At 40.0% G+C, this 12,128-nt stretch overlaps 2 protein-coding genes across 4 annotated transcripts in view; both read left to right on the top strand.

Moving 5' to 3' along the window:
- The window catches only part of jupb (junction plakoglobin b), a 144,991-nt gene that overhangs the window by 18,674 nt on the left and 114,189 nt on the right, over nucleotides 1-12,128 (top strand). The gene's annotated exons all lie outside the window — the stretch shown is intronic.
- The window catches only part of LOC134076182 (uncharacterized), a 32,333-nt gene that overhangs the window by 846 nt on the left and 19,359 nt on the right, over nucleotides 1-12,128 (top strand). For all 3 annotated transcript variants that reach the window (XR_009938554.1, XM_062531184.1, XM_062531185.1), the window contains exons 3-7: nucleotides 188-296; nucleotides 2,940-3,102; nucleotides 3,274-3,466; nucleotides 4,244-4,312; nucleotides 9,980-10,048. Coding sequence is in view for 2 of the 3 variants with exons in the window: in XM_062531184.1 (XP_062387168.1) it covers nucleotides 188-296; nucleotides 2,940-3,102; nucleotides 3,274-3,466; nucleotides 4,244-4,312; nucleotides 9,980-10,048 (603 nt within the window). In the remaining variant the exon portion in view is untranslated. The remainder of the gene's footprint in view (nucleotides 1-187; nucleotides 297-2,939; nucleotides 3,103-3,273; nucleotides 3,467-4,243; nucleotides 4,313-9,979; nucleotides 10,049-12,128) is intronic.

The following is a 12,128-nucleotide window of genomic DNA, read 5'->3' on the forward strand; positions in this document are numbered from 1 at the left end:
CTAACTAAACTAGCAAACTAGGTAGCGTTTACGTCGGCATCTTTCTAGAGCCAGCATAATGTGCTAGCTATTGCGAACTTGGTGCTCATTTAGTTAGCAACACTTTATTTCCCTTGAAGGAATAACTTATTTTGTCCAAATGTGGTAAACTGACACGATACAAATCGTTTAATATAAATGTCTACAGATTAACATGCTACGACGAAGACGAAATCCCTTGCACGAAGCGCGTGACCATGCATGTAATTGCAGAGACACTGAAATGCTGGAGGCGAAGTTCATTAGCCCTCAAAAAGGTATGTTATATTTGAAACTGGAAACAGGAGGAAAACAGAAATGTTTGCTAACAGCTCAAAACGATGTTAAACGTATTCCTCCACAATGCGCTATTTTAAAAACTAGCTTCCTGCAGGCAAGCAGTGTCATATTCAAGTTCACAGGCTACGGCAATTTGTTTGTTCAAGTAGCAGCTAATTCTGCGCTGGTAACTTTTGTTTAAACTTTGGTCGTTGGCATGTTTGTACTTCTGCGCTGGTTTCGTTGAGTTGTGTAAGATGCAGTATAAAGTTAAAGCGTTCTCATGTACAAGTAGTTCGCCGACATGCTGCAAACATTTAACATGTCCCTGCTCGATATTGGTAAGAATACCGGTATGCTTAATTCATGTGTCAGGCCTTGCGCTGTTTGTGTACACTGAGCAAAGATCACAGTAATTTGTGTGTGAACTGTGTTTAGGACTGAACCGTGGATAAATTCGGCATTAATAAATTGTCTCCTTCACATGCGGCGAAGGCATATGTAGCACAGACAAGCTCACATGGCGCTGTGAAATTTTGTTTTGGTTGTTGGCATGTTTGTTTCATGCGTAAATGCTGGCGACGTGATGTCGGGTATAATTATATATCAAGCCAGACGTAATCATGCCTGTGTATGCGCATGACTACATGTCATTTGACTAAGATTTTCAGTTATTCATGCACAAGCGTTCATGTAAGCTAGCCTCAGCCTGGCTTGCAGCATCACAGGAAGTATACGGGCGGGAGGCTAATAGGCTACACCTGTTGAGAGTTAGCCTACATTCTGCGAATCATTTAACAACTAGCTTTCTGCAGGCAGGCAGTGTCATTCAAGTTCAGACTACAGCAATTTGTTTGTTCAAGTAATTCTGCGCTGGTTTCGTTGAGTTTTGTGTAAGTTGCAGTATAAAGTTAAAGCGTTCTCATGTAAGCAGTTTGCCGACAGGCTGCAAACATTTAACAACATGTCCCCGCTCGATATTGGTAAGAATATGCTTAATTTATGTATCAAGCCTTGCGCTGTTTGTGTACACTGAGCGAAGTTAACTGTAATTTGCGTGTGAACAGTATTTAGGATTGAACCGTGGATAAATTCGGCATTAACAAATTGTCTCGTTCACATGCGGTGAAAACAGAAATGTTTGCTAACAGCTCAAAACGATGTTAAATATGCTCAGTTCTGTCTTGCGATCTACTTATTCCTCCACAAGGCGCTGTGTTAAAAATTAGCTTTCTGCTGGCAAGCAGTGTCATATTCAAGTTCACAAGCTACAGCAATTTGTTTGTTCAAGTAATTCTGAGCTGTTTTCGTTGAGTTGTGTAAGTTGAAGTATAAAGTTAAAGCGCTCTCATGTACAAGTAGTTCGCCGACATGCTGCAAACATTTAACAACATGTCCCCGCTCGATATTGGTAAGAATATGCTTATGTGTCAGGCCTTGCGCTGTTTGTGTACACTGAGCAAAGATCACAGTAATTTGTGTGTGAACAGTGTTTAGGACTGAACCGTGGATAAATTCGGCATTAATAAATTGTCTCGTTCACGTGCGGTGAAGGCATATGTAGCACAGACAAGCTCAAATGGCGCTGTGACATTTTGTTTAAACTTTGGTTGTTGGCATGTTTGTTTTATGCGTAAATGCTGGCGACGCGATGTCGGGTATAATTACATTCATATCAAGCCAGACGTAATCATGCCTGTGTATGCGCATGACTACATGTCATTTGACTAAGATTTTCAGTTATTCATGCACAAGCGTTCATGTAAGCTAGCCTCAGCCTGGCTTGCAGCATCACATCATTTAACAACTAGCTTTCTGCAGGCAGGCAGTGTCATTCAAGTTCAGACTACAGCAATTTGCTACATGAAAACGCTTAACTTTATACTGCAACTTACACAACACTCAACGAAACCAGCGCAGAATTACTTGAACAAACAAATTGCTGTAGTCTGAACTTGATCATGCTTGCGTTCATGTAGGCTACACCTGTTGAGAGTTCGCCTGAAATGGGTAAACTGTAGATATCAACTTGAAACTTTCACAGTTGTTTACTCACATTAAGGCAAATAATTTTTGTATTGCAAGTTTTCTGAAATGTGATGTTTATATATGCAAATTAGACTACTTTTACTTAAATATGCAATAATTTGCATATATTTCTAGAACACTTAATCTGAACAATAGGTACAGTCAGCTTCAAAATAATTGCTGCATTTTGCTTGTATATTGGATGCCAAAATACAATGGGAATATTAGATATCACTTCATATCACCTCAGAAATGAGGATATCAAGTCAAGTCAAAATCAATGTGTTTCAATGGAAGTACATTATAGAACAAATGATTGTCAATGATATGGTATGATGGAAGTATCTCAATGCATCCCAGGTCACTTGATATGTTGTCTAAAGGTCAATATCTTCCTTATGTGACTTGGCATGCATTGAGATACTTCCATCATGGGATTGTTCTAAGGGTTTTTTGTTTGTGATTATTTTTTGGTGAAACATTGTAGTCTTATAGACACCTCCTGCGCACCAGTGCTATGTGGGAAAAGGTTATCTGCCAGGCCTAAGTTTATATGCTCATGTATGCTGATGAAGTTTTTTGTACATTTCCGACCCACATTCTGTTTTTTTCAGGCCGTGGTGTCTTTACCTTAGCACCATTCCAGCAGGGTGATTTTGTGGTTGAATACAGAGGAGTAATCATTGATGCAGCAGAAGCTCATTATAGGAGGAAAATCTACCATAAACATTGGTGTGTCTTTTTGTTTGACTTTAAATGGAAAGGCAAATGGTGGTGGTAAGTTTTTAACAATTTCCAGAGATCTTACTAAATGTACTAAATGGATAGAAAAAAAACCCTCAAACTCTTAATTGTTTAACTCTTAAGGGAGTTAGAAAATTAGCCTATTCCTCAAAAAATTGGAGTGTTCCCTCAAATTGCTCTTGTTGATTTTAATGCATTTTCCAGCATTGACGCAGCATTGGAAGACAACAGTCTTGGGAGATTGGTGAACAACGACCATAAGACTCCTAATTGCCGCATGAAGTTAATTGAGGTTGATCGTAAACCACATCTCTGTTTGTTCGCCCTCCGTGATATTTGCCAAAGAGAGGAGATCACTTATGATTATGGCGGAACAGACTGGCCATGGAGAAATGAGGTGAGATCTAGCAGCGTTAGCAATTTCTGTTTAGAATAATAACTTTATTAGATTTAAATTACAATAATGGCATTCCTCGATTTCTGTGTACTACCTTTCAGTTTACAAACACCTGTACTTAGCTTGCACAGTTTTATTAATGACTATCCCAACCTGTAAGTGATCCTTTTCTTAGTTAGCGTGCTTCCATCCAACTTTCTAATGCACATTGTATCTATTCGAATAAGAAATCCCAGTTGGAAACAATGTGAAATGCACATCAAGAATTCGAATGCACATCAATAGTTGATTTGCTAGAGGGGGGTGGATCAACTCTCGATGCGCATGAGGTATAATGCTATTAAAGTTGATGTGCTCTCTTTGCTTGTTCCCGTAGAATAAAACAAATTGAATTAACACACCGGTGCACAGTTGTTTCGCTGACGCCAAAGTTTTCACTAACAACTCTTTATTCAGCACCCGTCGCAAGTTTATACAACTAGTGCAGTGCCTGTTCAAACGTGCCATTCCTGAAGAAAACCTGTAGCCCAATTACATGCTTGTAGTTATGCCTGCTTTAACCCCCCCCCCGTCAGACATGGGGCGACCACCACACATTGCCTTCTAATCTGTGGGAAACACTGCAATGGATACAGTTTATAGCATATATGCACTGTTTTTAAAAAAGATACAAATGTAAGTGCAAGGTGAAAGTGTTTAGAAGGTTGTTATGACTGATGGTCTATTCATAACGTACATGTTAACACTTTGTGTACATGTCTTTCTCTTCTTATCAAGGGTGATGATGCCACTTGCAGCCTGGAAACTGTGCCTTCTACCAGTGATCTCTCAACATGTGCCACTCAGGTAAGACAATCAGTCTTTGTCAAATTCTGCTTCACAATACTATTTCCACAACAGGCATTCATTAGTTAGGCTAGGGCCACAGTGATAGCGCTGGTGTTTACGCCTCATGTGAAACTAGTTTCTACAGCTATCCTTCTGCTCACTGTAACATAACTCCTGGAGCTGTGCATAAACTATTGCTAAATAGCTAGTTAGCCACTAATCTCAATTGCATGCAACTTTTACTGTATCATACTAGGAGAGAGTAAATGCAAGGAAGAAAGAAACCATTCTTGTCCTCTCACCAGAGAGGCTGCTTGTATGTCAGTTAGCACTACATTGCTAGCCTAAGTAACCTTAGCAATGGATACAGTTTATAGCATATATGCACTGTTTTTAAAAAAGATACAAATGTAAGTGCAAGGTGAAAGTGTTTAGAAGGTTGTTATGACTGATGGTCTATTCATAACGTACTTGTTAACACTTTGTGTACATGTCTTTCTCTTCTTATCAAGGGTGATGATGCCACTTGCAGCCTGGAAAATGTGCCTTCTACCAGTGATTTCCCAACATGTGCCACTCAGGTAACATAATCATGATGTTTCTGTTAGCACTACATAGCCAGCCTAAGTAATGTGACCTATGGGTAGTTTATAGCATACAATTTCTTCCCCTTTGTCTTACAATATATGTAGTCTTTGTTTTCACTTGGTTCCCACAACTGATATTTTATTTGACATCAGCTTGCGCCTTACTATCCTATTGAAGCTGAGTGTATGCCGGGACTTTTTGAATTTGATCAGTTGGTCCCCACAACTGATGTTTCATCCTACCTCACTTTGATTCTACCTGTTTTATTGAAGTGTGTGTAGAACCGCTTCAGATGCCTTTAGTTGGTCCCCACAACTTTGTGTGTGTAGGACTTTTTCAATTGGTCCCCTCAACTGATGTTTTATCCTACCTCACTTTGATTCTACCTGTTTTATTGAAGTGTGTGTAGAACCGCTTCAGATGCCTTTAGTTGGTCCCCACAACTTTGTGTGTGTAGGACTTTTTCAATTGGTCCCCACAACTGATGTTTCATCCTACCTCACTTTGATTCTACCTGTTTTATTGAAGTGAAGTGTGTGTAGAACCGCTACAGATGCCTTTAGTTGGTCCCCACAACTTTGTGTGTGTAGGACTTTTTCAATTGGTCCCCACAACTGATGTTTTATCCTACCTTTCTTGATTCTACCTGTTTTATTAAAGTGTGTGTAGAACCGCTTCAGATGCCTTTAGTTGGTCCCCACAACTTTGTGTGTGTAGGACTTTATCAATTGGTCCCCACAACTGATGTTTTATCCTACCTTTCTTGATTCTACCTGTTTTATTGAAGTGTGTGTAGAACCGCTACAGATGCCTTTAGTTGGTCCCCACAACTTTGTGTGTGTAGGACTTTTTCAATTGGTCCCCTCAACTGATGTTTTATCCTACCTCACTTTGATTCTACCTGTTTTATTGAAGTGTGTGTAGAACCGCTTCAGATGCCTTTAGTTGGTCCCCACAACTTTGTGTGTGTAGGACTTTTTCAATTGGTCCCCACAACTGATGTTTTATCCTACCTCACTTTGATTCTACCTGTTTTATTGAAGTGTGTGTAGAACCGCTTCAGATGCCTTTAGTTGGTCCCCACAACTTTGTGTGTGTAGGACTTTTTCAATTGGTCCCCACAACTGATGTTTTATAGTCCCTCAACTTTAAGTGTTTGGCACAGGGATGGAAATTAACCATTTTCCACCTGCCACTGTGGCAGGTAGATTTTAAAATCTACCAGCCACTCAACATTTTTACCAGCCAATGTATATTCAACCGTTCTATACATAATACTGCCAAGTAGAGATGTAACGGTATGAAAATTTAACCCCACGGTTATAGTGACCAAAATTATCACGGTTTTCGGTATTATCGCGGTATTGTGTTCAATAAGAAAGCACTGATAGGCCTACACAAGCTGAAATAGTGTGACACTGTCTTACATTACAAAAACATAGGCAAAACCTTATTGCCTTAAGCTGGATACAGATCATTCAGAGCAGTGGCAATCCCATCTCTGCTCAACCCTGCTCAGAAAATGGCTTGTCTTGTTTCTATTTCATATTTGAATACACTTTATACATTTTGTTAACAATTTATAGCATATGCATAATTACTCAAAATATTCAGTAATTTGAATACTTCTTATTGATTACACTTGTCTTTAATGATAATCAGGGGTGATGTGTAGGTCTAAGTGAGTGCCTGTCACTTTAAGAAGTACGTGAACATAAATAGGTTTCATTTGGTTTTAGGAAAATCATGCATAGTTCAAGGATACATGTTTTCATGAAATAGCGTGAATATTCAAAAAAACTAAGAAGGTAAGGAGAATATTTCTGGCGTCATAGAAAAGATAAGTGTCTTCCAATGTTAACTTCTATGATTTAGGTAGGTTACCGTGGTAGCCTATGGCATTGTGAGTTGTCCCGTTCACTTTTTCTTTGGTCATGTTTAATTGGCTGGGTGCTTAACTACCATGACTCGGAGTTTGGTATATCTGTTATATATCCAATGTATTTCCTACCTAAACGTATTAACCGGTAGCCTCATTGTAAATGTATAGTCAATAGTTGTAGGCTATCTAGCTGCCACGTTAACTGGAAGAGTAGGCTAGGCTGACGCAATGAGAGGCGCGCCGTTCCAGAATGTTTGTTGTGATCGTCATGTCCATCGATGTTGAGGATTATTGATAGCCTTCAAGGCGTGTGTTCTTATCTCTCTGGCAACTGGTAATATTCTGATGAAATAAACAACTTGAAGTAGAAGTAGGCTAGTTGCTTACCCGCCACAGTGGCGGATGGGTTGACGACATATTTCAACCGCCAGCGCGCAAAACTACACGCATTTGGCGGGTGGTGGGTGGCTAATTTTCATCCCTGGTTTGGCAGTAGCTGATAACCTGACTCTCGCCAGATCCTTGGACTTCTCGATAGGAGATGTATTTCTGAAGGCGGGGCCTTGTAAAACATCCTTGCATGTGATTTGATAAACCACTTGTCTGTTATCTTGAATGACGTGCTAGGCTTCTTCAAGCTCTTGCCAAACCCGGTCGGAAGAAGAGTAAAAACATCCTTGCCACCAATAAATGTCTTCAAAACCATTCTCTGTTCATCTTTTAAAGAATGAATACTCGATAGATTCGACAAAATGGTTGAAATAGCAGAATCAATGTCAGCACAAGACTCCTTGCTGCTTGCCGCCATTGTTGTTTGAATCCAACACTCGCTTCGGGGCTCCTGATTGGTTCATCATTTTTTGCTCCCTGGAAGGAGTTTGGTTTGCCCTCGAGTCCAGACCCTTGTGTGGAGCTCAGCGAAACGCCTCTGGTGGAGCATGGCGGAACTACAGGGGTCTGGCGAGAGTCAGGCTAAGTAGCTGAGTGTATTCTGTGCCTTTTTAATGGGGTGGTTCAGGATTCTAGACATAGGACCTCATTTTCAAGTTAGCAAGTGTGATATTTATCAGTGGAGACTGTTTTGTCCAGTCCTTCTAGTTGCAGAGTTGCAAGTCAACAGCGTGTTAGCCTGCCAGTAAAAACAGTTTTACCCACTCCACAGTGCACCTGAGGTATATAAAATATATGCAAATGTCTGTGTTGACGGAATACTGTTGGAAATAAAACTGCCCTTGCATTGCATTGCAATAGTTATACTTTGTTCCCTGAAGTCGGTAGTAGGCATATAAGCAATGGCAGCGGCGGACTGATATTACCTAGGCTACTAGGTGTCCCGATTAGAGTGCGCTCTCTTTACTTTTCGGCTCAGTACTACTAACCGGAGCAGGTAAAATTCCGCCGCTGCTTAGAAACTGGTCCCTCAAAATTTAATGCGATCATTGAAATGCAAGGATAGAATGATGTTAGAAATAAAACTATCGATGTAAAACTCTGTATTGATAGTCTGGCATTATATTCTTATTGGCATTGGCTGTACTGTGGAGTGGGTAAGACTCTTTTTGGTGGCAGCCTAACATACTGATGACTTGCGCTAGTCTAGCACCTGCGAGTTCTGCAGCTGGAAGGATCGGATGACACATGTTCGAAACGATCTCCACTGATAAATATCACACTGGCTAACTTGGAAGTGAAGGTCCTATGTCCAAAATCCTCAACCACCCCTTTAAATTCCTTCGTATGGCCTTCACAACTGATCATTTATTCTACCTCAGCTTGCTATGCATTGTCATATTGAAGTTGAATATGTTTGTGTGAAGGGTTTGTAGATTTGTTTTAAAGATTTCTTTCACTTTGTTCCCACAAATAATGTTTTATCCTTTCTTAACTTGCTTCTAATTATCATATTGAAGTCAGGTTTGTGTGTAGGGCCTTCACGGTTTCTTGCACCTGTTGCCCATGACTCATGTCAAATAAAATAAAGAAAGAATGCCAATCTAAGTGCAAGGTGAAAGTGTTTAGAAGGTTGGTATGACTGACAGTCTATTCATAACGTACATGTTAACACTTTGTGTACATGTCTTTCTCTTCTTATCAAGGGTGATGATTCCACTTGCAGCCTGGAAAATGTGCCTTCTACCAGTGATCTCTCAACATGTGCCACTCAGGTAAGACAATCAGTCTTTGCCTGTTGTGGAAATAGTATTGTGAAGCAGAATTTGACATTCATTAGTTAGGCTAGGGCCACAGTGATGGCGCTGGTGCTTACGCCTCATGTGAAACTAGTTTCTACAGCTATCCTTCTGCTCACTGTAACATAACTCCTGGAGCTGTGCATAAACTATTGCTAAATAGCTAGTTAGCCACTAATCTCAATTGCATGCAACTTTTACTGTATCATACTAGGAGAGAGTAAATGCAAGGAAGAAAGAAACCATTCTTGTCCTCTCACCAGAGAGGCTGCTTGTATGTCTGTTAGCACTACATTGCTAGCCTAAGTAACCTTAGCAATGGATACAGTTTATAGCATATATGCACTGTTTTTAAAAAAGATACAAATGTAAGTGCAAGGTAAAAATGTTTAGAAGGTTGTTTTGACTGACAGTCTATTCATAACGTACATGTTAACACTTTGTGTACATGTCTTTCTCTTCTTATCAAGGGTGATGATGCCACTTGCAGCCTGGAAAATGTGCCTTCTACCAGTGATTTCCCAACCAGTGATCTCTCAACATATGCCACTCATGTAAGATAATCAGTCTTTGCCTGTTGTGGAATTTGACATTCATTAGTTAGGCTAGGGCCACAGTGATAGCGCTGGTGTTTACGCCTCATGTGAAACTAGTTTCTACAGCTATCCTTCTGCTCACTGTAACATAACTCCTGGAGCTGTAATGTAAACTATTGCTAAATAGCTAGTTAGCCACTAATCTCAATTGCATGCAACTTTTATTGCATCATACTAGGAGAGAGTAAATGCAAGGAAGAAGGAAACCATTCTTGTCCTCACCAGAGAGGCTGCTTGTATGTCTGCTAGCACTACATTGCTAGCCTAAGTAACTTTAGCAATGGATACAGTTTATAGCATAAATGCACTGTTTTTTAAAAAAGATACAAATGTAAGTGCAAGGTGAAAATGTTTAGAAGGTTGTTTTGACTGACAGTCTATTCATAACGTACATGTTAACACTTTGTGTACATGTCTTTCTCTTATCAAGGGTGATGATGCCACTTGCAGCCTGGAAAATGTGCCTTCTACCAGTGATTTCCCAACATGTGCCACTCAGGTAACATAATCATGATGTTTCTGTTAGCACTACATAGCCAGCCAAAGTAACGTGACCTGTGGGAAGTTTATAGCATACAATTTCTTCCCCTTTGTCTTACAATATATGTAGTCTTTGCTTTTACTTGGTTCCCACAACTGATATTTTATTTGACATCAGCTTGCGTCTTACTATCCTATTGAAGCTGAGTGTATGCCGGGACTTTTTGAATTTGATTAGTTGGTCCCCACAACTTTGTGTGTGTAGGACTTTTTCAATTGGTCCCCACAACTGATGTTTTATCCTACCTTTCTTGATTCTACCTGTTTTATTGAAGTGTGTGTAGAACCGCTACAGATGCCTTTAGTTGGTCCCCACAACTTTGTTTGTGTAGGACTTTTTCAATTGGTCCCCATAACTGATGTTTCACCCTACCTCGCTTTGATTCTACCTGTTTTATTGAAGTGAAGTGTGTGTAGAACCGTCACAGATGCCTTTAGTTGGTCCCCACAACTTTGTGTGTGTAGGACTTTTTCAATTGGTCCCCACAACTGATGTTTCATCCTACCTCACTTAGATTCTACCTGTTTTATTGAAGTGAAGTGTGTGTAGAACCGCTACAGATGCCTTTAGTTGGTCCCCACAACTTTGTGTGTGTAGGACTTTTTCAATTGGTCCCCACAACTGATGTTTTACAGTCCCTCAACTTTAAGTGTTTGGCACAGGGATGGAAATTAACTTTTTTTCCACCTGCCACTGTGGCAGGTAGATTTTAAAATCTACCAGCCACTCAACATTTTTACCAGCCAATATATATTCAACCGCTCTATACATTATACTGCCAAGTAGAGATGTAACGGTATGAAAATTTAACCCCAAGGTTATAGTGACCAAAATTATCACGGTTTTCGGTATTATCGCGGTATTGTGTTCAATAAGAAAGCACTGATAGGCCTACACAAGCTGAAATAGTGTGACACTGTCTCTTACATTACAAAAATATAGGCAAAACCTTATTGCCTTAAGCTGGATACAGATCATTCAGAGCAGTGGCAATCCCATCTCTGCTCAACCCTGCTCAGAAAATGGCTTGTCTTGTTTCTATTTCATAATTGAATACACTTAATACATTTTGTCAACAATTTATAGCATATGCATAATTATTAATATTCAGTAATTTGAATACTTCTTATGGATTACACTTGTCTTTAATGATATACAGGGGGGTGATATGTAGGTCTAATTGAGTGCATGTCACTTTAAGAAGTACGTGAACATAAATAGGTTTCATTCGGTTTTAGGAAAATCATGCATAGTTCAAGGATACATGTTTTCATATAATAGCGTGAATGTTCAAAAAAACTAAGAAGGTAAGGAGAATATTTCTGGCGTCATAGAAAAGATAAGTGTCTTCCAATGTTAACTTCTATGATTTAGGTAGGTTACCGTGGTAGCCTATGGTATTGTGAGTTGTCCCGTTCACTTTTTCCTTGGTCATGTTTAATTGGCTGGGTGCTTAACTACCATGACTCGGAGTTTGGTATATCTGTTATATATATCCAATGTATTTCCTACCTAAACGTATTAACCGGTAGCCTCATTGTAAATGTATAGTCAATAGTTGTAGGCTATCTAGCTGCCACGTTAACTGGAAGAGTAGGCCAGGCTGACGCAATGAGAGGCGCACCGTTCCAGAATGTTTGTTGTGATCGTCATGTCCATCGATGTTGAGGATTATTGATAGCCTACAAGGCGTGTGTTCTTATCTCTGTGGCAACTGGTAATATTCTGATGAAATAAACAACTTGAAGTAGAAGTAGGCTAGTTGCTTACCCGCCACAGTGGCGGGTGGGTTGACATATTTCAACCGCCAGCGCGCAAAACTACATGCATTTGGCGGGTGGTGGGTGGCTAATATCCATCCCTGGTTTGGCAGTAGCTGAGTGTATTCCGTGCCTTTTTAATGGGGTGGTTCAGGATTCTAGACATAGGACCTCATTTTCAAGTTAGCAAGCGTGATATTTATCAGTGGAGACTGTTTTGTCCAGTCCTTCTAGTTGCAGAGTTGCAAGTCAACAGTGTGTTAGCCTGCCAGTAAAAA

This window comes from Sardina pilchardus, chromosome 3 (assembly GCF_963854185.1).
Source record: "Sardina pilchardus chromosome 3, fSarPil1.1, whole genome shotgun sequence".
Classification (NCBI taxonomy): Eukaryota; Metazoa; Chordata; class Actinopteri; order Clupeiformes; family Clupeidae; genus Sardina; species Sardina pilchardus.